Source organism: Natator depressus, chromosome 6 (genome assembly GCF_965152275.1).
Source record: "Natator depressus isolate rNatDep1 chromosome 6, rNatDep2.hap1, whole genome shotgun sequence".
NCBI classification, from domain to species: Eukaryota; Metazoa; Chordata; order Testudines; family Cheloniidae; genus Natator; species Natator depressus.
This window is the reverse complement of record NC_134239.1, coordinates 40,625,400-40,649,562: the sequence shown is the minus strand read 5'-3', so window position 1 is coordinate 40,649,562 and position 24,163 is coordinate 40,625,400. Positions and strand designations below refer to the sequence as shown.

At 41.9% G+C, this 24,163-nt stretch overlaps 1 protein-coding gene across 1 annotated transcript in view; it reads right to left on the bottom strand.

The window, feature by feature from the left end:
• CCDC73 (coiled-coil domain containing 73) overlaps nt 1–24,163 on the bottom strand; it is a 232,569-nt gene that overhangs the window by 72,409 nt on the left and 135,997 nt on the right. Inside the window, exons 10-13 of the mRNA XM_074956669.1 lie at nt 22,829–22,900; nt 9,697–9,732; nt 7,693–7,767; nt 927–965 (exon numbers count right to left, since the gene is read on the bottom strand). Coding sequence (XP_074812770.1) covers nt 927–965; nt 7,693–7,767; nt 9,697–9,732; nt 22,829–22,900 — 222 coding nt within the window. The remainder of the gene's footprint in view (nt 1–926; nt 966–7,692; nt 7,768–9,696; nt 9,733–22,828; nt 22,901–24,163) is intronic.

The following is a 24,163-nucleotide window of genomic DNA, read 5'->3' as shown; positions in this document are numbered from 1 at the left end:
AGCCTTATCTCCCAGGTCAAAGGACACATTATTCAATTTCATCACATTCTGTGTAAAACCACTGTAGCGTTGAAGATGACTTTCAGTACAAATGTCATGGTACTTAAAGCTAAACTGGACTCTAGTTTTTGAGCTTCTTAATTAAAATCACAGTTTATAATGGTCTGACAATATTATCTTTATTCTTTCCAGTTGAGCAGCAACAGAATTTTCACAGCTTCTATTCAATCAAGCTTAGCAATGTTTCTGCAGCTCGCTCTTTCACTTCCTAAAACACACAACAGGATTCAGAGTGACTAAACTGTCACTCTATATGAATTTATATTCAATGTCAAAGGGAGTAAGTTGCCTCTCCTCTAATTTTTGTCTCCTTGGATCAAATCTAATTAATATTAAAAAATAACTCTAAAACCCCCGCAAATGTCATATCCTTTTTGCTAACATATTAACTTTTAGACATATCATTGTCCCTGACTATCCCATCCGAATGCAGCCAACTCCAGGCCATGCCTTATAATTTTAAGGATAATGTAATATCGTTATTCTTTTTACGTTCTGTAAAAAGAATCTTCCCTGGCTCTAATAAGCAAAAGTTAACAAACCACATATCCTCTACAAACTAAGGAATATTTCAATTTTAGAAAAAATTATTCCAAATATTAAATTAAAGGTTTTTATAAACAATTCTGCAATTGTCAGAATATAGTAAGAAGAAGAGGAAAAAATTTGAAGTATTTTACATATAACAAGGTGATGTGACCTCTTTCTTTTAGTTAGGTCTAAACAAATAGTTACTTTTCATAGCTTATTTCTAAAATTCTGTCAGTATTTTCATTACAACCCTCCCAATCTGTCATCATTTTGTCACTGTAAAAATTCTTGGCCTCTTTCTTCTATAGTCACCTACAGCTTTTGCAGTTTCTTACCATTTCATTCAATTTCTTCTGTAAAGTGTATTTTGAAATCTGTGAAAATACAAAAAAGCTATACAGTTAATGTTACAGTATCATTTTTCTTTACCAAGCTTTACTGAAGAATGCATACATATTAAACATTTTGTTTATATTTTCAATGTGTATTGAAGATTTTGTTCACCCCAATGAAGTAATACCTTTTTTTGGTTCCATTTTTGGTTCTTTTATTGTAAGACTAAGATTATAACATACACTTATTTAAATATCTAAAGAATGCAAAAGAAATCAGTGAAATTCTAATGCAAACAAATTAATGTAAAAGAGCATAATGTAAAAGAGCATAAATGTATTATGACATACATTTTATTTTAATAATGTTTAACATAATATAAATCAACACAATATTTTATTAGTAAATTTTTTTATATATTTACCAGAATTAAAGACCAGGTTTGGTGACCAAATGTGAAAATGTCAACTACTGGTGCCTGTGAAACTTTCTTATGGTTTGTAATTACTTTAATATAGTTGTTTTACACCACATTTTATTATAAATAAATTAGATCTCAGTCCAATTTTCAGCTAAGGCAATGGCAAAATTCCTATTGACTTCAAAAGAACCAGGAAAAAATCTTTATGTATTACATTAAAATGAGGGGATCCAAGTTTAGGTGCTGCCCACCATACTTTATTCATAAGTCAACAGGTGGTAGGAGTGCTAAAAAGTGATATACATTTCACTTTTTAGGGAGAAAGAAGTAGAAATTGGAGTAATCTCAGAGTCCTAGAGGAATTTAGAACCTGTTCTCTACTGAGAACAAATAGATAAATAGCTATTATAAATGCCTGAAAAATAAAGACATTTTAGTACAACTCTTGCATTTCTTATTAATGAAAAATTCCCATTTGAAGTCATTAATGTAATACTTCCCACTCCAGTAATATCCACTGCAGAGTACCAGTGTCAATGAGACTCTTGAGTCAAGTAATCTTGAGTAAGATTAGAAACATTTGATCTCTTATCTTTTATCTCATAGAACATACAAATGTTAGTGATATTTTAATACCTTTAACTATAGCATTATTATACTGCCAGCACATATTATTATCATTTGCAGAAGTGATAAAATGTTTAGGTATATAGCCACTATCCTGGACCTTTGAATATATGAATGTACAATCCTAAAAATTAAATACTGTTTTTGGATATACAAAAACTTTGCAATAGTGTGCGATTTACCAACTAACTTTAGACCTTGAAGATCTTGGAGACTTTAGATCTCAAAGATTACCATCCATAAAATCAATAACTGGAACTTTAGTTGCAATTCTTGAATCTTGTACACTTGTACATGTAATCCTTCAACATTGGTAAGCATAAACAGAGGCAATCACTAGTGTTTCTGTTGTTAAGAGACTGACATTGTTTCAATTTTTAATTCATATTATGAGAGATTTATCACTTGAATATAAAAACTTGCTTTGCACTAAAATTTTGCATTCAAGTTTCAGTTCAGCTGGTAGTGTTCTATAGTGCCTTGTCTATCTAGCTAACGTATTAATAAGATACCTATCACCTTGGTATTGATGAACCCAGACCAGCATGTGAAAGATCAGTGTTAAATTTCCAATATCTCCATCTGGTAATGTTGCAAAGGAAATGAGTTCAGCCCGTTGGGAAAGAAGTACCTAATTTCATTCAACAACAATCCTCACAGCCAATTAAGATTGCCATCATGGGCACAATTATGGTGGCTGGCCACAACATGCAGTCTCAAGTGATGGCTGCAAATAAGAGGTGACCCTCAAATACAATCAGGGATACAGAGAAGACTAAAGAAAAAATATAATAACCAAGAGTCTTGTTTATGTAGACTTTCTGGAAAAAACACATTTTTGCACAAGGAAGCCTAGAGAACAATGAATCAATTTAAGGTGGAATTCTGACAATTTAAGAAAGTGATTTAAAAACTAAGAGTGAAAAATTATAATCTTGAGCAGAAATTTTACTTTAAAGAAAAGAATGCAGGCCTATAGTATTTAAGAATTCATACTGAGGATCCCACAGCTGACTTTGGAAACTCCTTCTCCATTCTTTCCCTTTTTCCTCTTGCTTTGTCTCTTTACTCTATCTTTCCCTAATTCTCTGGTTTATCCACTCTGTTCCTTCCCCGCCCCCCCCCCAAACACCACCCCAGCTCTCTCCTTTGTTCTCCATCATCCTCCCATGCTGCATTCTATCTTCCTGTCTTTCCCCTCTCTTTCTTTAATTCTTGAATCTGCCTGGGGGCAGCTGAGGCGGCTGTAACTCATGCCAGGGGCTGAAATGGGTCCCGGGTCAGGGCAACAAAAAGGTGGCTTACAGACACAGTTGTGACTTCCTGTTCCCTTAAGCCCTGCACACTGCAGAACATGCCAAATACAGAGATTGAGCCCTACATGCACTGTTATATATAGGTATAATAGGCTGGGTTAAGGAGGTTCAACCTCAACTCTGAATATACTTGCGTTGATAAATTTAAATCAAATTCTTAACATCCTATGAAATATTTTTTATTTCAGTTTATCTTACTTAAGGAAAGCCATGAAAACCATTATTACACTTGCTGTCCATGTATCATGGTCAGCAGACCATGAGCTACACTATACACCACCTGTTCTATGTCATGGTTTGAACAAGAAAAACAAATCCTTAGAAGGCTAGCCATGTGGAGGAATTTCTTTTACTTTTAAAATATTTTCAACATTAACCAGATGATTAAATGTGTAGAGTATGACACCCAAAGATACCACTCTATGCAGTAAAGTTAAGAAGAACAGCATATGTAATACAATATCAATAACCTTAGATCCAATTACGCATTGCTAGAAAAGAAATTCTAACATAAACAATTTAAAGTTCTTGAAAAACAGTAATAAATTATTAATGTTTCATATATGACCTTTATGATAAGTAACAGTACTAAGTTATTAAATGTTTCATATATGACCTTTATGATAATACAAGAAATGCTACTTAAACATTAGGCTGAACCATGAAAACACCTACAGCAATTATAAATTACTGTTTTCCCAATTATGGCAACTAAAAAAAAAATCTGTCTACATCATTTAGATCAGTGGTTCTCAAACTTATTTGATCAGGCACTCCTTCTTTGTGTCTATAGTAGTCGTTTATGCTCTCCCCCAAACTACATATACGACCACCCAGCTCTGAAGGCAGAGTAGAGAGCTAGGCATCCAGCTCTGAAGTCAGCACTGCGCCAGCAACAGCACAGAAGTAAGGGTGCCCCATTGCCACTCTTACCTCTGCGCTGCTGCTGATACCCCAGGGCTGACAGCCAGAGCCCCACCACCTCCAGGTGAAGGATCATGGGGAGAATGAAAGCCTGAGCCTAGGCTGCCTCCTGGTCTAGGGAATGGAGCTACCTGGGGCTGACAGCCAGAGCTCTTTAACAGCAAAGCACAGAGCTGGCACCTCCTTTGACACATTCCCACACCTCCCTTGGGAGGGCTGGCCCCATAGTTTGAAAATTGCTGATTTACAGTAATTCTTCCTTCATCACATGCTTAAATGCGCTGCTGAATCAGGGCCAGATAGAGGGGGAACAAGAACAAATATCAACTCAAACTAGAATTTTAGACTTTTCCTCCCTCCTTTAAGAGTTTATTGATAAGAATTTAATTATTTTTTTTCCCTCCAAAAGGACAGTATGCAATGAGACAGAATAAAGAGAGAGTATTTGGAATCTGATTTGGAGTTTCATTCAGATCCAGAGATTTGACCACATTTTAGCTAATTGATTTAAGTTAAACAGAAATAATATAAACAACTTTTGAGGGTAAATCACAACATCAACTGAAAGAATCCAGGCATCCATTCTCCAGTAACACTATAAATATTTGCAAATGTGAGACTCTTTTAGAAAAAGGAAAACTTAAAACTAAGGCTATGTCTACACTAGCACTTTCGCTGGTAAAACTTTTGCCAGTCAGTAGTGTGACAAACAACCCCTTGACCAACATAAGTTTTACCAACAAAAGCACCGGTGTGGACAGCATTATGTCAGTGGGAGACACTCTCCCACCGACAAAGGTACCGCCGGGGGTGGTTTAATTATGCTGACAGGAAGGCTCTCTCCCGTCGGCCTAGGACAGCTACATGGGACATCTTACAGCGGCGCAGCTGCAGCACTACAGCTATGCTGCTGTAAGGTCTGTAGTGTAGACATAGCCAAAGCCATAGTAGCTAGCCAAGAAATCTGTGTGCCCAACCTTCAGTGCCATAATTCCATATATAAAAATAGCATGAGATGTTGTACTTATGATAAAGTTGAGTCATAATACCAAGAAACTGGGTGTCTATCCATAAATAATACCATTTACCCATGCCAACACTAGTCGGAATGTGTTTAACTACTTACATGATGGGATGTTACTTGTGCATATATGGCAGGAGGGATCTACCCAAAATCACTGTCCAGAGGAATGTCAGCAGTGTTCAAAGCTATGATGATGGCATATGAGTGCCAGTGTCACCATCTCAAGATTCATTTGCCAATATTAGTTCATGCCAACACTAGTGAAATGATTGCCCTTCCTAATACCTTCCGATTTAGAAGACAGGTGACCAAATGAAGTTTATGTCATCTCTTCAATTTTAAAAAAATATATCCAAAGTTAAATTTATTATGCTGACTTATTAGTAATGGAAAGAGATTTTCAAAAGTGATTTTGAAAGAGAAACGAGAAGCAGCACTACCATCAATCTTTCAAAAATGTTATAATAAATTCATAGATTCATTCATAGGTTGCAAGGCCAGAAGGGACTATTGTGATAATCTAGTCTGAACTCCTGCACAACACAAGCCATAGAACTTTCCCAAAATAATTCCGAGAGCAGATCTTTTAGAAAAACATCCAATTGATTTAAAATTAGTCCGTGATGGAGATTCCACCATGGCTCTCGGTAAGTTGTTCCAATGGTTAATTATTCTTCATGTTAAAAACGTATGCCTTATTTCCAGCCTGAATTTGCCTAGCTTCAACTTCCAACCATTGCATCATGTTATACCTTTCTTTGCTAGATTGAAGAGTCCATTATTAAATATTTGTTCCTTATGTAGGTACTTATAAACTGTCATCAAGTCACCCCTTAACCTTCTCTTTGTTAAAATAAATAGATTGAGTTCTCTGAGTCTATCACTATAAGGAATGTTTTCTAATCCTTTAGTTATTTTCATGGCTCTTCTCTGAACCCTCTCCAATTAATAAAAATGTTAAATAGCATAGGGCCAAGGACTGATCCCTGCAAGACCCCGCTAGAAAGACACCCTTTTGATGATGATTCACCGTTTACAATTACATTTTGAGAGCTATCAGTTAGCCAGCTTTTAATCCATTTAATGTGTACCATGTTAATTTTATATCATTCTAACTTTTTAATCAAAATGCCATGCAGTACCAGGTGAAATGCCTTACAGAAGTCTAAGTATCAATACTATTACTTTTATCAGCCAAATTTGTAATCTCATCAAAAAAAGATATCAAATTAATTTGACAGGCTTTATTTTCCATAAACCCATGTTGATTGACATTAATTATATTACCCTCCTTTAATTCTTTATTAATTGAGTCCCGGAAAAGGTGAGAGCAAGAGCCTGATTCTAGCACTACTGGAGTTCAAGTCATATTGCAGCTGACTTGTAACAATCACTTTCAGAAATGTCAAAATCCCAGGCTTCGCAGAAGGTATTCTAGCACAATTAGCAAGACAAATGTCACCAGTCTTATTGAAAATTCTCCTTCCAGTTAATCTGAAATTGCAAAGTGAGCATCTGAAGTATAACTACCTTCTTGCCCAGAGCAGAATAAATGACTAGCCTACTCAGCCAAAAGTAGGAAAATAATTAGGAGCTGACAAAACTTGAAATTTGGCAACACATTCCACTGTCAGAAATTCTATCCTTCCTTAAACTAAACATTCCCTACTCCTACTCTCTAAGTCAACCAATCTCAGAACGCATGTCATTTTCTTTGTCTTTAAGAACAAGGCTATCATGTGCTACCTTCCAATATAAATATTTTTTTAAAAGCCTTGTCTACACTGGAGATTGCCCTCATGCCAGCCACCACCGTAGCTGCACCCATGCAATGCCCCATGAAGACAAAATAAAATGCTATAACTCACAGCTTGAAACGTGTAGCTTGATCTGATTTCAAACAGTGCAAATCAGTGACTTTGTCAGGCAGGGGTCAGAGTTTGAGTGAGACATGTTTCTTAGTTGTGGACTACGTAGAGAAGATGGTAAACTTGTGGCAAATCCAGGTGAAGGGCAAAAGTAGCAGTATGATCTTGAGGACCATTGTGGGCAGCTGTTTAGGGATCCCTTGCCAAGGCTTCCAGAGAGTGGGGGAAAAAACCCCTTCACTTCTCTGTAGCCAGAGGAGAAGACTTTAAAGAAAGAGGATGGCTGTGTCCCAGAGAGAGCAAAGGACAGTATTTTATACTTCATTAGGACTTTTTATTTCCCCAGAAGTCCTCCTAGAAGGGAAGCACTAAATTAAAAAACCCTGAGAAATAAAGAAAGACTGTGGTCAGGCGAGGGAAACTCAGGCAGCAGCTGACCTGGCTGCTCGGAGGTCAGGTGCACCTGTACAGTAAAAAAAGAAAGTAAGAGCTCCTAGAAGACCCCCTTTAAAAACAAAGAATAAAGAAAAGCTTTCCACTTAACAAAGAGCTATATGAGTACTGAATTTAACAATAAAGTTAATTTACCTGTGATGTTTTTAATGTTTTCTTCAGCCCATCAATTTCTTTTTCTTTTGTTTCTATAGCAAGCTGATATTTGCCCTTTAAATCAGAGGTCATACTTTAGCATTTGGAAAAATCAAACACATTATGACAAAAACTTGTCAACCACAAGTGTAAAGAATATAAAGCACTACTCTACTGTGATAGATTTTTGACCATGTAGAACAATCTGCATGCAAAACAATCATGTAGCATTTAGCTAAGTCAATATCTGGAGTATTTAGAAATCTGCTAAAAAGAGATTAAAACAGAGAGCACAATAGTGATTTTTCCCTGCTTACAAGTAGTCCGGGAACTTTGGACTCCAAGTGGATTATTTCCTTTATGGCAGAGAAATGTGAGGCATAAACGCAGGATCAACGAATTATCTCAGTTTTGAACCAAGATATTAAATACCAAAACAGCACAATGTAGAGCCATTTACCTATACATTGGACCAAGGTCTTCTCAGAAACAACTTTTTCTGTTTTCTCAATCAGCAAATATATTGTGTCAGATTCTGATCTCAATTACCCCGTGAAACTCTAAAACACTTCAGTGGAGTTGCTCCAGATTTGAGTGCAGAATCAAGCCAAAAGATGTTGGCCCAGATCAAAGGTATTTAGACTCCCAGCTTCCATTGAAATCAATTGTAATTAAGGGGCCAAATACCTTTGAGGATCTGGGCCTTTGTCCCTGGAACAACATGTTCAACTCTAGTCTGTTCTTTCTTTCAGTTTCCAGAATGCTATTGGTTAAATTATGTGCTGAATTATATCTCATGCAATCTCCCAAAATCACCTGTATGAGTAAAATTACTTCAATGGAATGCATACAATATTAGTGCAGAATTTGTCCTTTGTGTTAAGAGAGGATGGGTCAATTTATTCATGCAATTACATTAGTACAAATCAAAGTGATTACTGATTTTGGTAGTGTTGAAAATGGTATACATCAGTGCAAAATTTGACTCTTCACCAACAGCTGTCAAAGAAAATTGGAAAACACCAACCAAGATGATGCCTAGAAGTGTGTGGAGATGCTGTACAACCTAAAAAGAGCTCTCCTCTCCCTCAAGTGAATACTGTTAACCATTAGGTTTGAAGGCACTCATTGCTTTACACTCAAAATTTAGGTAAACTGGTGCAAGTTTATGTACAGACACTCTTGTTTCAGTTAAAGAATTTGTTATGATTTTGCTTAATCCTGTAAAAAAGGATGAAGCTAAACTGAAATAAAAATGTCTACACACAAATTTGTACTGGTTTAACTATCTTGGTTTTAAAACATACTATTAGTTAAACCACCATTAGATAAGTTCTGAGGGCCTGTTTACATAAGAAAGTTACTCCAGTTTAACTTAAATTGGTGTAAAAACCAATTTAAACAGACACTTATTTCAGTTTAAGAGTGTCAACTATATACTGTAAACTACACACTGTATAGGGGTCAACTATAAACAGTGTAAACTATATACTGTATAGGGATCATTATTGATCATTAAAATTCAGCCACCTCTGGGGTCAAATTCAGCAACCATTTAAAAGAGTGCACATTAACAGTTATTTAAGATCAGAGATGAAAAATACTTTATCCAGTTGAAACAAGAGGATTTTAGGCAATTACAATTACTTAAATCAAAATTTAACCAGGTCAACCTTATGAAAACCGTCAGCATTTTTCATTCTATGCTTAATTTAATACTTATTTTGTGCAGTTAAACTAGTATACTTATATGCACTATGCAATATTAATATTTTCTTACTGTATGTTAGTACAGCACCTAGCACATTGGGACCCTAATCTCAGATGGGCCCTCTAGGCACTACTGCTATAAAAATAATAATAGTTTATTATTATTACTACATGATCTTTTATACTTTATACTCAAAACACATGTAATGTACATTTTAAATTTTTATAACACACCTGTCACATATTTTTCCATTGAACGATAAATTATAGTAATAATGCAATTACACACAGTACCTTTTCTTCTTCCATGGTAAATGTCCTTGCTTGTAACTTCATTGCCAATAGTGGATAAATTTAAAAATGGTATGTTAAAACAACATATACTATATTTTAGCCTCTGTAGGATTAATTTTATTCCTACACTTTGACAATAGAACATAGTAAGATTGATTTTATTATTAGGGCAGTAGGATTAATTTTATTCATATCCTCTGACAACAGAATATAGTTAATAGTACACAAAACAATGTAAATGCTTTACTTTTATCACAGTTCTACAACAGCAGCAAATGTATGAACTAAACCCAACTTTTCCACATCAAGCTGGAAAGGAAAATTTTCTTCACCTGGTAATTTATTTTTTCTGAGCTAGCATGTTGGTTAACCCAATACTAGTGGATCGAATCCTTCAGAACCATGTGGAGGGGCAATCTCAAGCCCCATGATACTTATTCCAGACATTTTTTCAGTCCTTGTAGATGATCCACAATAGATAATCAACAAAAAAATAACCCAACTTTGATGAAAAAGCAAATTGCAGGTACAAAAAGAAACTGTTATTTCCTGTAACTGTGGTTCTTTGAGATGTGATGCAGATATACACACACCTAGTGCACTGGAGCCAGAGAATTTTGTGTAGGAGTATCTGTAGGTGGAGCGGCGTTCATGCCTCGTAGCTGTAGCCCCTCCCTGGCTAGATGAGGTAGTGCCGCCATGACCCCCCTCAGTTCCTACACACCATATGTCAAAAGTATCGACTCTGATGCAGAGGGGATGGAGAGTGGGTTGTGGAATACATGTTTGTATCACAGCTCAAAGAGGAGGTTACTTACTGTAACTGGAGGGAGCATGTGTCCCTGTGGAGAGAACTGTAAGACCCCCAGCAGGGGGAAGTTTGATATCTTATAGCATTCAAGTATTTGAACAGTACGCAGCCCGAGATCCACTTAGAGATCCTTTGTGAGGATATGGCGTGGCCCTTTGATCTCTCCACCATGGCAACAAAAAGAGTCTCAGGCCTGGTCTACACTACGGGGTTAAGTCAAATTTAGCTGCGTTAGGTCGATTTAAAAATTACTGCATCCACACAACCAACCCCATTCCATCGACCTAAAGGACTCTTAAAATCGACTTCTGTACTCCTCCCTGACAAGGGGAGTAGCGCTAAAATTGACCTTGCTGGGTCGATTTGGGGTAGTGTGGATGCAAATTGACGGTATTGGCCTCCAGGAGCTATCCCAGAGTGCTCCACTGTGACCGCTCTGGACAGCACTTTGAACTCCAATGCACTAGCAGGTACACAGGAAAAACCCCAGAAAATTTTGAATTTCATTTCCTGTTTGGTCAGCGTGGCGAACTCAGCAGCACTCAGCAGCACAGATGACCATGCAGTCCCCCTAGAATCGTAGAGCATAGAATGTTTCTATGCTCCCCCTATCATCTCTGTCCCTGAGGTTATCGTAGATTAGAAGATGAAAAAAACGCACTTGCAATGACATGTTTTCCGAGCTCATGCAGTCCTCCCACACTGATAGGGCACAGCTTAATGCATGGAGGCATTCAGTGGCAGAGGCCAGGAAAGAATTAAGTGAGCACGAAGAGTGGAGGCAGGACGCAATGCTGAGGCTAATGGGGGAGTAAACGTACATGATGAAGCGTCTGTTGGAGCTACAGGAAAGCCAACAAGAGCACAGACCCCCGCTGCATCCACTGTATAACCGCCTACCCTCCTCCCCATGTTCCCTAGCCTCCTCACCCAGAAGCCCAAGAACGCGGAGAGGAGGCTCTGGGCACCCAGCCACTCCACTCCAGAGGATGGCCCAAGCAACAGAAGGCTGTCATTCAAACAGTGATTTTTAGTGCGGCTACAATAAGCAATATGGCCTTGTCCTTCCCTCCTCCCCCACCCCACCCAGGCTACCTTGTCCGTTATCTCATTTTTTTTTAATTAATAAAGAAAGAATGCATGGTTTCAAAACAATAGTTACTTTATTTCAAAGGGGGAGGGTGGTTGGCTTACAGGGAATTAAAATCAACAAAGTGGGTGGGTTTGCATCAAGGAGAAACACACACAACTGCCACACCGAAGCCTGGCCAGTCATGAAACTGGTTTTCAAAGCCTCTCTGATGTGCAGCGCGTCTTGCTGGGCTCTTCTAATCACCCTGGTGTCTGGCTGCTCAAAATCGGATGCCAGGCGATTTGCCTCAACCTCCCACCCCACCATAAACGTCTTTCCCTTACTCTCACAGATATTATAGAGCACACAGCAAGCAGCAATAACAATGGGAATGTTGGTTGCGCTGAGGTCTGACCTAGTCAGCAAACAGTGCCAGCGAGCTTTTAAAGGTCCAAAGGCACATTCTACCATCATTCTGCACTTGCTCAGCCTATAGTTAAACTGCTCCTTACTACTGTCCAGGCTTCATGAGCCATGGGAGCAAGAGGTAGTCTGGGGTAGGTGCGACCGCGCAGTGGTGCCAGCTGGGAGAGCAGCCTGAAGCAGAAGCCTCCAGCTTGCCTGATATTCCAGGCAGGACTGAATCTTCATGAGACGAAACTTAAAGAAAAGAATGACCTGGCTCCCATTCGGTGCTCTAAGAGGAGGATAGCCATGTCTGTCCAGGCCTGATCCTGATCCTCACCAAGGTCTGCCAGGAGCACCCAGGAGATGTACGACAGCTAAGAGTCCTACTTTACCATCTGCCGCGAAGACAAGGAGCTGCTGCTGTGTAGCAATGCAGTACTGTGTCTGCCAGCAGCACCCAGGAGACGTACGGTGACGGTGAGCTGAGCGGGCTCCGTGATATGGCGTCTGCATGGGTAACCCAGGAAAAAAGGCGTGAAACGATTGTCTGCCATTGCTTTCACGGAGGGAGGAAGGAAGGAGGGATGGGGGCCTGACGACATGTACCCAAAACCACCCGCGACAATGTTTTTGCCCCATCAGGCACTGAGAGCTTAACCCAGAATTCCAATGGACAGCAGAGACTGCAGGAACTGTGGGATAGCTACCCACAGTGCACCACTCTGTAAGTCGATGCTAGCCACGGTCGTGAGGATGCACTCCGCTGGCTTAATGAGCTTAGTGTGGACATATGTAATCGACTGTATAAAATCCGTTTCTAAAAATCGACTTCTATAAAATCAACTTAATTTTGTAGTGTTGACATACCCTCAGAAAGTTTCTAAAGGGCCTAGCTCTTTGTAGGTAGAATGCTAGGGCATGTCTGACATCCAGAAGAGGCATGTGGTTTTGGAAAGAATACAGGTAAGTGGATTGATTGACTGAGATGGAATTCAAACACAACCCTGGGGAGGAATTTGCAGTGCAACCACTGTGAAATCTTCTCCTTGTGCAAAACCATGTAGGGAGGGTCTGCTGTCATAGTCGTTAGCTGACTAGCCCACCTGGTCAAAGTGATGGCTAGTAGGAATGCAACTTTCATGAAAGGTGGGTCATGGTACTGGTTGCCATAGGTTCGAAGGGTGGTTCTGTGAGAGCTGAGAGGACGAGGTTAAGATCCCACTGGGGCCTGGGTTTGACAACAGGTGGGAAGGTTCTGACCAAGCCTTTCATAAAATATACTGCCTTTGGGTGCATGAAGATAGAGCATCCCTCCACTATGGGAAGGAAGGTACTAAATGTCACTAGGTGCACAAAGAGGGAGCTGAGGGTTAAGCCCAATGTTTTCAGGGTGAAGAAATACTCAAGGACAACCAGGATGGTCACCATGTCAAGAGAATGGTGATGACAGTGCACCCACTTCAAGAAGAGGTGCCACTTTGTCTGGTAGCACATTCTGTTGAACTCTTTCCTACTCTGATTAAGGATCCATTGGACTGAGGCTGAACATGCACATTCTATGTTAGACATTGTCACGGGGTTCACTCCCCACTAGCGGTGTCTCCTGCTGTCTGTCCTGGAAATTTATCTCTGCCAAGTGTTGCACTCCCCCTTCGGTGGTGTCTTCACCCGTGCTGTCATGCCCTGCTGGCTCTCTCACTCCACGGACTGCAGTCTCCTCTTTGTGGCTTGGCCCTCCGGCCCGGTCATTAAGGTTCTCCCCTTCTGGGGAATTCAAAAGTCCTTCCAGACCCGCTGTCTGGCTGGCAACTCCAACACCCTTGCCACTTCTCAGTGGCTAGTAGGGGAACCCTGGCCTGCCCACTGCACTTGGTTCCAGCCAAGGACCCTATAACAAGCAGCCAAGGTCTCTGCATGGTCCCACCCCTTGCTGCTGTTTCCCTGGCCTTCTTCCTACTTATCTAGCTTCCCCTCTCTCTAGGTTTGCCAGCCTCCCAACTCCCTCCACTCAAGGAGTGGCTGCAGCCTACTAACCTGAAACCCGGCATCTGTAGCCAGCTTCCAGCTTTATAGGCTCCATCTGTTCCTGCAAAAGTGAGCCTGTGTGCAATCAGTTAGTTTCCTGCTGCCTGGCTCCTCCAGGTACAGCCTGGGGAATTAATTGTCCAGCCAGTCCATCTTAACCCCTTCCAATCCTGTGTTGGGTGGACACCCCATCACAGATGTCCATCCAAACCCCAGGCCATGAGGTGAAGAGAGACTGAGTTGGGATGCCTGAGCCTCCCTTGGTCCTGTTTGAGAAGATCCAGGAATGACTGGAGCCTGATCAGTGGAGTGCTTCAGGTGGTCTGTGAACCAGAACTCCCAGGGCCAGTAGAGTACTATGAGACTGATGATGGTCTGTCCTGGAGAACTTTCCGGAGAACGTGAGGCAGAAGGGGAATTGGAAGAAAGGTATATTGAAGGTCACCCATTCAGGGGAGCAGGAGAACATCACCCTGGGAGTATCTGCCTACAGCCTTCCTCAAGCAGCAGATGGGAAGCTTTTGATTAATTTGTGATGCAAAGAGGTCTCATCAGGGAGTACCACACCATGAAAAGAGATCAGTCAGGACTGTGTTGTGTAGTTTCCATTTGTGGTCTATGCAGAGAGTCCTGCTCAGTATGTCGGCCAGGGAATTCTAAGAACTTGGGAGATACACACCCTGTATGGTCACCTGGTTTCTGACACACCAATTCCTCTACCTCGGAGTAGAGAGGACAAGATCTCATCCTTCCCTGCTTGTTGACATAGACCACCATGGTAATGTTGTCAAATAGGATCTTCACATGGAGGAAGTATATGAGGAAAAGGAAGGCTTTGCAGGCAAGATGGATTACCCGGAGTCTCATGATGTTTATGTGTAGCCTGACTTCCTGTGATGTCCATGAACCTTGCACTGTGTGGTGATCAAGGTGGACACCCCATTCTGCAAGGGAAGCATCTATCACAATGATGGCCCTTGGTATAGGAGGGCTGAAAGCGGTCCGGGTCATGACCTTGGATGGATCAGACCACCAAATGAGAGAGGCCAGAACGTCCAAGGGAACAGTGACCCTGGCATCAATGAGGTCCCTGATTGGCTTGTAGGTAGAGCGAAGCTAGGCCTGTAGGCACCGCAGGTGAAGTCTCACAAGGGGCATCATGTATGTGCAGGCAGCCATGTGTCCCAAAAGAGAGAGGCACTGGCGTGCTCTGGTGCAGGGCTTGTGGTGAATGCAGGCAACCAGGGTGCTCATTTTGGAGAACCAGTCCACCAGAAGGAAGGCTCACACAGAGAGCCCCTCTAAAGTTTATTGTCTGTGTAGGTGACAAAACAGACTTGTGTTCATTCACGCAGACCCTTAAGGAGGTGTCAAAGAGACTAAATCATGTAGACAACTTCTTGCCATGACTGTCCCACTAAGAAGCCAGTCATCCAGGTACAGGAATACCGTACAAGTCCCTGGCATCTCATTTGGGCCGCTATGACTACAAACACCTTAGTAAAGACCATTGGTGCTGTTGCTAAGCTGAAGGGAAGGATGTGAAACCGATAATGTTGCTGCCCCACCTTGAATCTCAGAACTTCCTGTGAGACGACTGGATGTCCACATGGAAGTATGCATCTTTCTTCGCAAGAGCAATGAACCATGATTCCTCCTAGAGCGAGGGAATTATCGATATCAGTGTGACTATCCAGAATTTCAGCTTTCTGATTAATATATTTAGCTGACAAAAATCCAGGATGAGCCTCTACCCTCCGCCTTTTTTGGGGATGAGGAAATATGGGGAGTAGAACCCTCTCCCTTGGTATTGAGGCAGGACGACCTCTATCGCACCCTTGAGAAGCGGGGAGTCTGAAGAATCAATTGGTGAGAGGGATCCCCAAAGGGAGTCAGGTGGGAGAGTGATGAGGCAGAAACGAAAGAAATTCTGTGGGGTATCTGTGATGGATAATGTCCAGTACCCAACTGTTCACGGGGATCTTGCCTCAACTGTGGGCAAGATGGCCACCAAAGATGACGGGGGGTGAGGTAGGTGGCATCAAAGGTGGTTCACAGGTCTCAACCCATATCAAAAATGACTCTTGGACTGCAGCTGGGAGAGAATTGAGGAGGTGCCAATGGCCAGGGCTGGGAAGTGGGCTCTCTGGGACCTCTGTTGTCTGGGGGAGGTGGCTGTTGATAGTAGGATGGGTAGGCATTAGGCGGCTGTGGTCTGAAGGGCTGCCTCTGGTGCTTTTTCCTGTGGGGCAGCGTGTAGATTCCCAGGAACCGCAGAGTGGAGCATGAGTGCTTCAAGGAATGCTGAGACTCATCCATCTTGTCATTAAAAAGATTGGCTTTGTCGAAAGGGAGGTCCTCAATGATGTTCTGAACCTCTCTCAGGAAACCCAAAGACTGGAGCCAAGAGTCTCTGCGCATAACCTGTCTGGTGCCCAGGAACAGGATACAGTGTCAGCTGCACCACTGCAGCCTGGAGGGCCACCTTTGCTATCAGTTTCCTCCCATCTACCAAGGCCTGGAACTGGGCCTGGTCATCTTCAGGGAGCTTGTCCTTAAGCTCTTCCAGCCTGCTGTAGATACTGAAATCATACTTAGCAAACAGCACCTGGTAGTTGGCTATGCAAAACTGCAGCCCGCTGAGGAAAAGATCGTCCTGCCTAGGAGGTCCAACCTTTTTGACCCCTTGTCTGGTGGGCTGGACTTCTGTGGGGATTTTGAGCCTGTTCCCCAGCTGTTGTTGAACCCACTCCACAGTGAATTAGAGGCCAGGTGCATAAAAAGGAAATTGGTCCCTTTGCGTGGCATGAAATAGCATCTCTTGGCTTTTTCGTGGGAGGAGGAGACATGATACAGGCATGTGCCAAACCATCCTGGCCGGTGCCAGTATGGTCTTCTTTATGGGTAGGGGCACCCTGGTTGGTCCCTGTGGTTGAAGAACATTCAGGAGACAATGTTGGGGATCCTGGACTTCCCCAGCAGAATTTGTAGATCATTAGCCCCACTCTGTAGCAGTTCTTGGTATGGACGGGAGTCATCCATTAGAGAGTGTGGCAAAAGGATGATTGCCTCATCCAGCGATGAGAAGGCTCCAATCAGAACTGGCAGTACCATTCCATGTCTTCCTCCTCGTATACCAATGAAACCAACTGGTAAGTGTGGGGGGGAACAATAAGACCCCCTGAGATGTTGCCAGACATCTGTAATACGAGTCCCAGGGGCTCCAGTAGGGCCAGAAGGAGGGGGTCCACGGGTCTCAGCAGACTCCATTGAAAGTGATACTAAGCTTCCTAGTGGCGGAGGGGCAGGCAGAGAAAGAGTCATAGCCAGGTGGATACGGTTGTCTTGACTGTCCATCCGGGTTCGTGCACTGTGGCGGAGACATTGGCAGGGCTATGTCCTGGGATTCCTCTAAGTCAGACAACAATTCCATTGGAAACAGCAAGACCATTGGTACCGGGGGGTCCCAATCTGATGGATGGGGAAGGGGTGTCTCCTGCAACAGTTCATCCTCAGGCGCAGGAATATCCCAGAGAATGGACAGGCCGGACAGGAGTGGAGACAGTCTGCGTATTGATGAGGTGGCACCGATGGAACATCCAGGGCCACATTCGGAGTTGGGTGCTCCATGTGTCCCACCACCATGGTCACCGATGGTACCAAAGGATCCTGCTTCTTCTTTACTTTACCCTTGGGTGCCGGTTCTGCAGGATCAACCCATGATGTCTCACCCGACCTGGCACAGCTTGGAGAGGAAATATGCCTCTTATGCGCAATCTGCTGCAGGGATCTGTTCTTATGACCAAAAGAGTGTTTCTTATTCTTGTGGGGGGGTTTGTCCTGGGGCTTTTGCTGCCGACGACTACGCATCATGGCTTGTGGTCAGAGGGGCACTACTGGTTGGTGGAGGCCACTGTATGGGGGTGTCTCCCTGGCCAGGATCAGAGTGAGTCTGGGGCCTCATATCTTCTTTGATCAGGAACTTATGGAGTTGGAGCTCACAGGCCTCTCTAGTTCTTGGCGGAAAGGAGTTACACATGTCGCACTTCACCCAGACACTAGAGGCACCATTGATGCTCGTCACTAATGGAAAAGGAACGAGGGCAGGAGATGCAGTTCTTGAAGCCTGGGACCTGGGCATAGCGCTTAGGTAGCAAAGGGTTCTTCTCCCCAATTGGGGTTCTATACTACACTGTACTATGCTAAACTATCTCAAACTAAGCTATAAAACTATTAAAAAAATATTTACACAGGTATATACAACAACTCTCTTAATGAAATAAGAGTAAAGGTGGAATAGGGGTTCCAACTTAGGCCATGCGGAGGTAAGAAGGAACTGTAGTGGTGTCAACCCCACCGTCCCTGATTCCTCATGTTTCCAACCGAGGGCAAGACACTGTTCTTGTGCAGGTCTATGGACTCTGATTGGAGAAAACTTCTGGACTCAGGAACATGGCATGCATGCACACCCATGTGTGGAATACATATAGGGACCATCACTCAAAGAAGTAGTAACTGTTTCACCTACATGGCTGCATCTACTCAAAGAAGAAGATTCACAAGCAGTACACACAAGAGGTGGGGGAGCCTACTTAAAGAAGTACTGCAGGACTGCTCTACCAAAGTACACATCTGTTCTTCATGCAACAGTAATGGCATAATAGTTGGTAAACATATGCACAGGTGATCAAATGGCAGCCCTGCAAATGTCCAATACTGAAACGTCACCTAAAAAGGCCATTGACATAGCCAGTGGCCTCAGAGTGAGCTTACAGCTTTTGAGGAAGCATAGTTCACACTATTTTGTATGCAGTCTAGATGCAGGAAGTTATCCACCTGGAGACTGTCTGCAAAAAGAGGGCTTGTCCCTTCTTCCAGTCTGCATATGACAGACAAGGCAAAGCACAAAACTGTTTAGTCCTGTCCAAGTAAAAGGTGAGGCAGTGCCTGACGTTCAGTGAATGAAGATGCTGCTTCTCCAGGGTTTGTCTGTTGGGACAAGATATGCTGCTTGAATTCAGGTGAAATTGGGTCACTACTTTACATAAAACTCTGTGTGGCTGCAAGGTCACTTTGTCCTTGGACAGCTGAGTATAAGGAGGCTCTACCATCACAGCCTGCAACTCATGGAGGTCATAGCCACCAGGAATGCAGTCTTTTGACACAGTAGTGGAAAAAAAGATGCCGAAAACTCAAACAGAGGTCCCATCAGAGCTGCTAAAACTGTATTGAGGTCCCACAAACAAAATGGTTCTCTCACGGGTGGGTGCAGACGAAGGACTCCTTTCAAGAACCTTGCTACCATGGCATTCAAAAATAACAACCTCCTCTGGATGGAAGGGTGAAATGCCGAAATTGAAGCCACGTGGATCTTCAAACAGACTGAGTGCAAGACCTGAAGGCTGAAGATGTAACAAGTATACCAAGATGTCCTGAATTCCAATCAACATTGGTTGAACCCTGAGGGCCGATGACCACACTGAAAAAGTTCCCATTTGGCCAAATAGGCCAATCTGGTGAAGGGCTTCCTACTATTAAGTAAAACCTGCCACACAGCCTCCAAACATTGTTCCTATTCCTCATTTAGCCATGGAGGAGCAACACAGTGAAATAGAGAGACACCTGAGTGCAACATGCAAGCTCTGACCATATTGCTGGTCCTGGGCAGCGGGAACCAAGAGAAGAGGACACCGTGTCATACATTGTTCCGTACTGTACACAACCATATATCCAATTGTCCTCAGCCACATTTGGAGAGGGCCAAGATGCAGCCTGACAAACTGGACTAACTGCGTGCATGCAGCCATGTGACCCAACAGTCTTAGGCACATTCAAACTGTAGCTGAAGGCTGAGAGTGCAGTTCCAGACACAGATGACCAATCACCTGAAAACAGATCTGCGCCAAGGCAACAACAGTGACAAGGAATGTATCATTCCTCAGTTCCAGACCTGGCACCAGTCTCAACTCTGCAGATTGTGGCAGGGGAGATTAGGCTATGTTACCAACAGCCACTGAGGTTCTGCGACATGTCCAGATGGTGCCAATGAGGTTGTGGATGTCATGAGTTGGGAATCTGGAACTGATAGGCAGAGTAGATCCACTGCCACCTGGTATGCCACTGGTGTGGAGACAGCTGGTGTCAGCATAGATGTCATTGGTACAGACTCAACGGACGTTCCAGGGTAGGAACCAGAGTACATGGTATGGAACCCTGCATGTCTACGCGGTACCAGGGAGTGATTTGAAGGAACTGTTCCATCCCACTTGCCAGCAGTAGCACGGCACCCATCTGTACTCTTCTTAGACCAAGAGGAGTCATCACGAGACTTATAGTGATCTCGATTGGTCTTATGAGACTTTTTCCTTGGCACCTTCAAGGAGGGGAACAGCTTCTCCATCTCTAGGGGGAATCGCCAGCCCCAGAACATGGAGCAGCATCCTACACCAAGTCTGAAGGTGCCCAATGATCCAACGCAGACCTCAGTACTGAAACAGGTCTCATGGCTTGCTCAAGGAGGTGCTGCTTTCAGGAAAAGGTCTCTAGCCACCTGAGTCTATTTAGTGAAGGATTTACAAATCAAACACCGCTCCTGGGCATGATCCTGGTCCAAATGGAGCAAGTACTTCATGTGAGGATCATTGCTGGGGATCACACACCCCCTCATGGCAGACAGTGTTTGAACCATGGTGAAAGCATCACTCAGGGCAAATAACAATACTAACTTACTTTCTAACACTAAGTAGTGTACTAATTAAACAACTATGAAAACTATACACAGAAAAACTCTCAGCACTGAGAAGGGATTGAGGGGTGAAACCACGCAGAGGTCAGATTCCAGCCACAGCTGGTGAGAAGAAACTGAGGGTGGTCAGGGTGGTGCCATGTCATAGAGCCAGGAGAGGGGCTATGGCCACAAGGCATGAGAACTGCCCCCCTATGAGTACTGCTAGGTGAAATTCTCCAGCTTCAATGCACCACGCACGTGCACACCCAAGTGCAATATACGGCTGCATCTACTTGAAGAAGAATCTCATTTTCTTCAAAGAATTGTGTACCTGCATTTGCTTTTTTTCTAAAAATGTATGTCTTCCATTGGCCCAGACCTTCACCTGTAGTGTTCTGTTAACTATTTTTCACTTATAGAAGACCCCACAAACCAGGACCCACCAACCCAAACCAGCATCAGACCCTGTCAGAACAACAAATCCAAAATGTGCAGATGTATCTCCACTGTTATAATGATCAATACCCCCTACAACACACCTTTCAACATCAGTGGATCCTACATTTGCCTATCACAGCATGTGGTGTACCTCATTCAGTGCATTAAATACCCTAACAATTATTATGTGGGGGAACCCAGACAATCACTACAGTCTCAAATGAACTCTCACAGAAAAATTATAAAAGACAAAAACATCCTATCACCCATGGATGAACACATTTCACAAAACAATGTCTCCATATCAGACCTCTCAGTCCTCATCCTCAAAAGAAACCTGCACAACACTGTCAAAAGATGAGCCTGGGTACTTAAATTCATAACTCTGCTGGACACTAAAAAACATGGACTTAGAGGTGCTGGTTTTATGGCTCATTACAATAATTTGTAATTGTAACATACCCTGCTGCCTACTACTCTCCTTTGTCCCACTATTGCAGAGGTGTTGATTGTCCACTTCATTTTAAGTGGTATCCTACAACATGTGTGAACCCCATATGCTTAACAATCTGTCCAACCTTGTACTTAGGTTGGCCACTCTGGTCTACCTTCCCCAGACCTCAGGAAGAGCTCTGTGAAGTTTGAAAGCTTGTCCCTTCCACCAACAGAAGTTGGTCCAATAAAAGAAATTAGCTCAGCCTCCTTGTCTCACTTATTTTGAGATACTTTATTCATTGAAATGGTGGCAATGAGGAAATAAACTTTAAAAGAAAATATAAGGATTGTATTTCATGGTCCAAAGGGCAGAAGAAAAAAATATTGGTGCATTATATTAAAATGCCACTTAGGTCAGGTCAATTCAATAAAGTACCTAAGCACTTACCAAATTTTAAGCATCAGTAATCCCACTGTTCGAGTAACATAACCGTGCTTAAAGCTACCTTAAGGCAGCACCTGAAAATTTTCCTACTTTAGGGGACTCCTTAACAGCTGCTGCTCCCCTTGGTTGTCAGGGGCAGGGCTAGAACACAATGCACTTCAGCAATCCTAGCCAAAGAAGCATCATTTATAGAGCAGTTATTCATTAGCACAAGTTAGAGAAGCTCTAACTTGTACCAGGGAGCAATTCAGCCACCAGCAGCCTCCAAAGGCAAATCAGGTGGGGACTCCCAGGTGTGTCAAGCAGTGCTCTGGAAAAGCTGAGGATCTGGCCCAAAGTATACTATACTTACACTTAATTAGATCCAAATAAATCCTATTTTTGCTTCTCTGGTTGCATTAATGTTTAAGGCTGGATGATATTTTGGAACTTATTTTTGAAGGGGATATCTTTCTTCAGGTAGTAACTTGACCAGGTTGACTATTTCTTCCTGATCATCATAATTTACCTTTGCCAAGTTCTTAGCTTTGTGAGATTTCTGTGAAAAAAAAGATTTTCTCTCTCTCTCTGATACAGCTGTAGGAAGTATTAATTAAAACGTGTGTTTTGTGTGCCTGAAAGCAAAAAAGGACTTAATGTTTTCTTGTGGGGATGTATCATAATATTTTATACACAGCATTACAAAGTTTTTAATACTACTTGATAATTTGGTTTTCTGACCACCATATTTAAAAGTATTATCATCAGAGTTAAAGAGTCTCAGTTTCCTACCTGTTTTTTAAAAGCTGCCATGGCTTCTTTGTGTTGTTTGTTTAAAGTTTCTGTCTCATGCTGCAGAGTTTCCTGTTCAATGAAAATACTTTAAATTAGGTCAAATTATAATGTGCTTTAAACGTGACTCTTACTATACCCTTTCAGTAACAGAGAACTAATATTTTAAGAAAAAATATTGCCATTTTGATTCTTTCTTAAGTAGGTTCTAGAAAAAAAATGAATAAAATAAATTACTTATGTAAAATTGAAGATCTTGAATGAGAAGTGTCTTTCCTGGTAATTTTCTTTCTGCTAACAGCTTCTCTCCTAATTCATAACAAATGGATAATGCCTCTCACCTGTGGAATTTTGAGACAGTCCAGAGTTGCTGCTGGAGCCTTACTCCTTACCGCAGGCCACCAGAAAAGTTCTTCCAAAGCTGTAAAAATACTTCAGCAACAAATTATTAGTATTAAGACAACAATCTGAAACTGTATTAGCTCATTTGAAGGGAATTTTATGTTTATGTCTCCCATTTAGAGAAAATTTTCAGTTTGTTACAAATTGTATTCTGATAATTTACCAGACTACCAGAGTGGATTAAACAAAGAGAGTAGTTATTAGCAGAGAATACTATCAGGTAAAAAATTTCTCATTGTGCTGCACAGCTTGGGAAGTAAAGGGGAAAACATAATATTAACTTAAAATGTTGCCTATTACAATAGAATAATAGGCAGAAATGTAAGTTCTTCTACATAAAGTAAAAGCTTTGTAATTTAAGGAATTATCTGGGAGCCTACACACTATTACCTTCCTACCAAAGGATTACATCAATGAATGACATTTCTATGTTGAGTTCTGTCTGAACACAAAATGAATAAAAAATAAAGTTGTAAAACAAATTGGTTGGGAGGAACAGAAGTGCGAACTTGCTCTACCACCAGCGGAAGAATTTCTGGTAGCGCAGGGTGAAGAGTGAGGCTTAGTCCTGAAGTCCCCAGCATCAACGACTCTAGATCACCTCTGAATTCCACTGGTGAAAGGTATTACCCATTTGTTATGAATGTGGAGAAAAACTATGCAGGAGAATGGTAATATATTTTATTAGTCCACATATTTATTTGTTCATAATATGATAGATGAAAATTTGTAAATTCTAGGGCTATCTAAACTCTGGTGCACAATACATAGCACATAAAAGGATATTGAAAAAAATATACAGCCATTCATAAAACAAAAATCAGGAAAAGGAATTTGAACTCAACAAAAAGAATGATTCCTTAGCCTGTGGTTATTTGAGATTTTGTAGTCAGAACCACACGCTTGTCAAAAATTCATTTTGATATTGGAGTT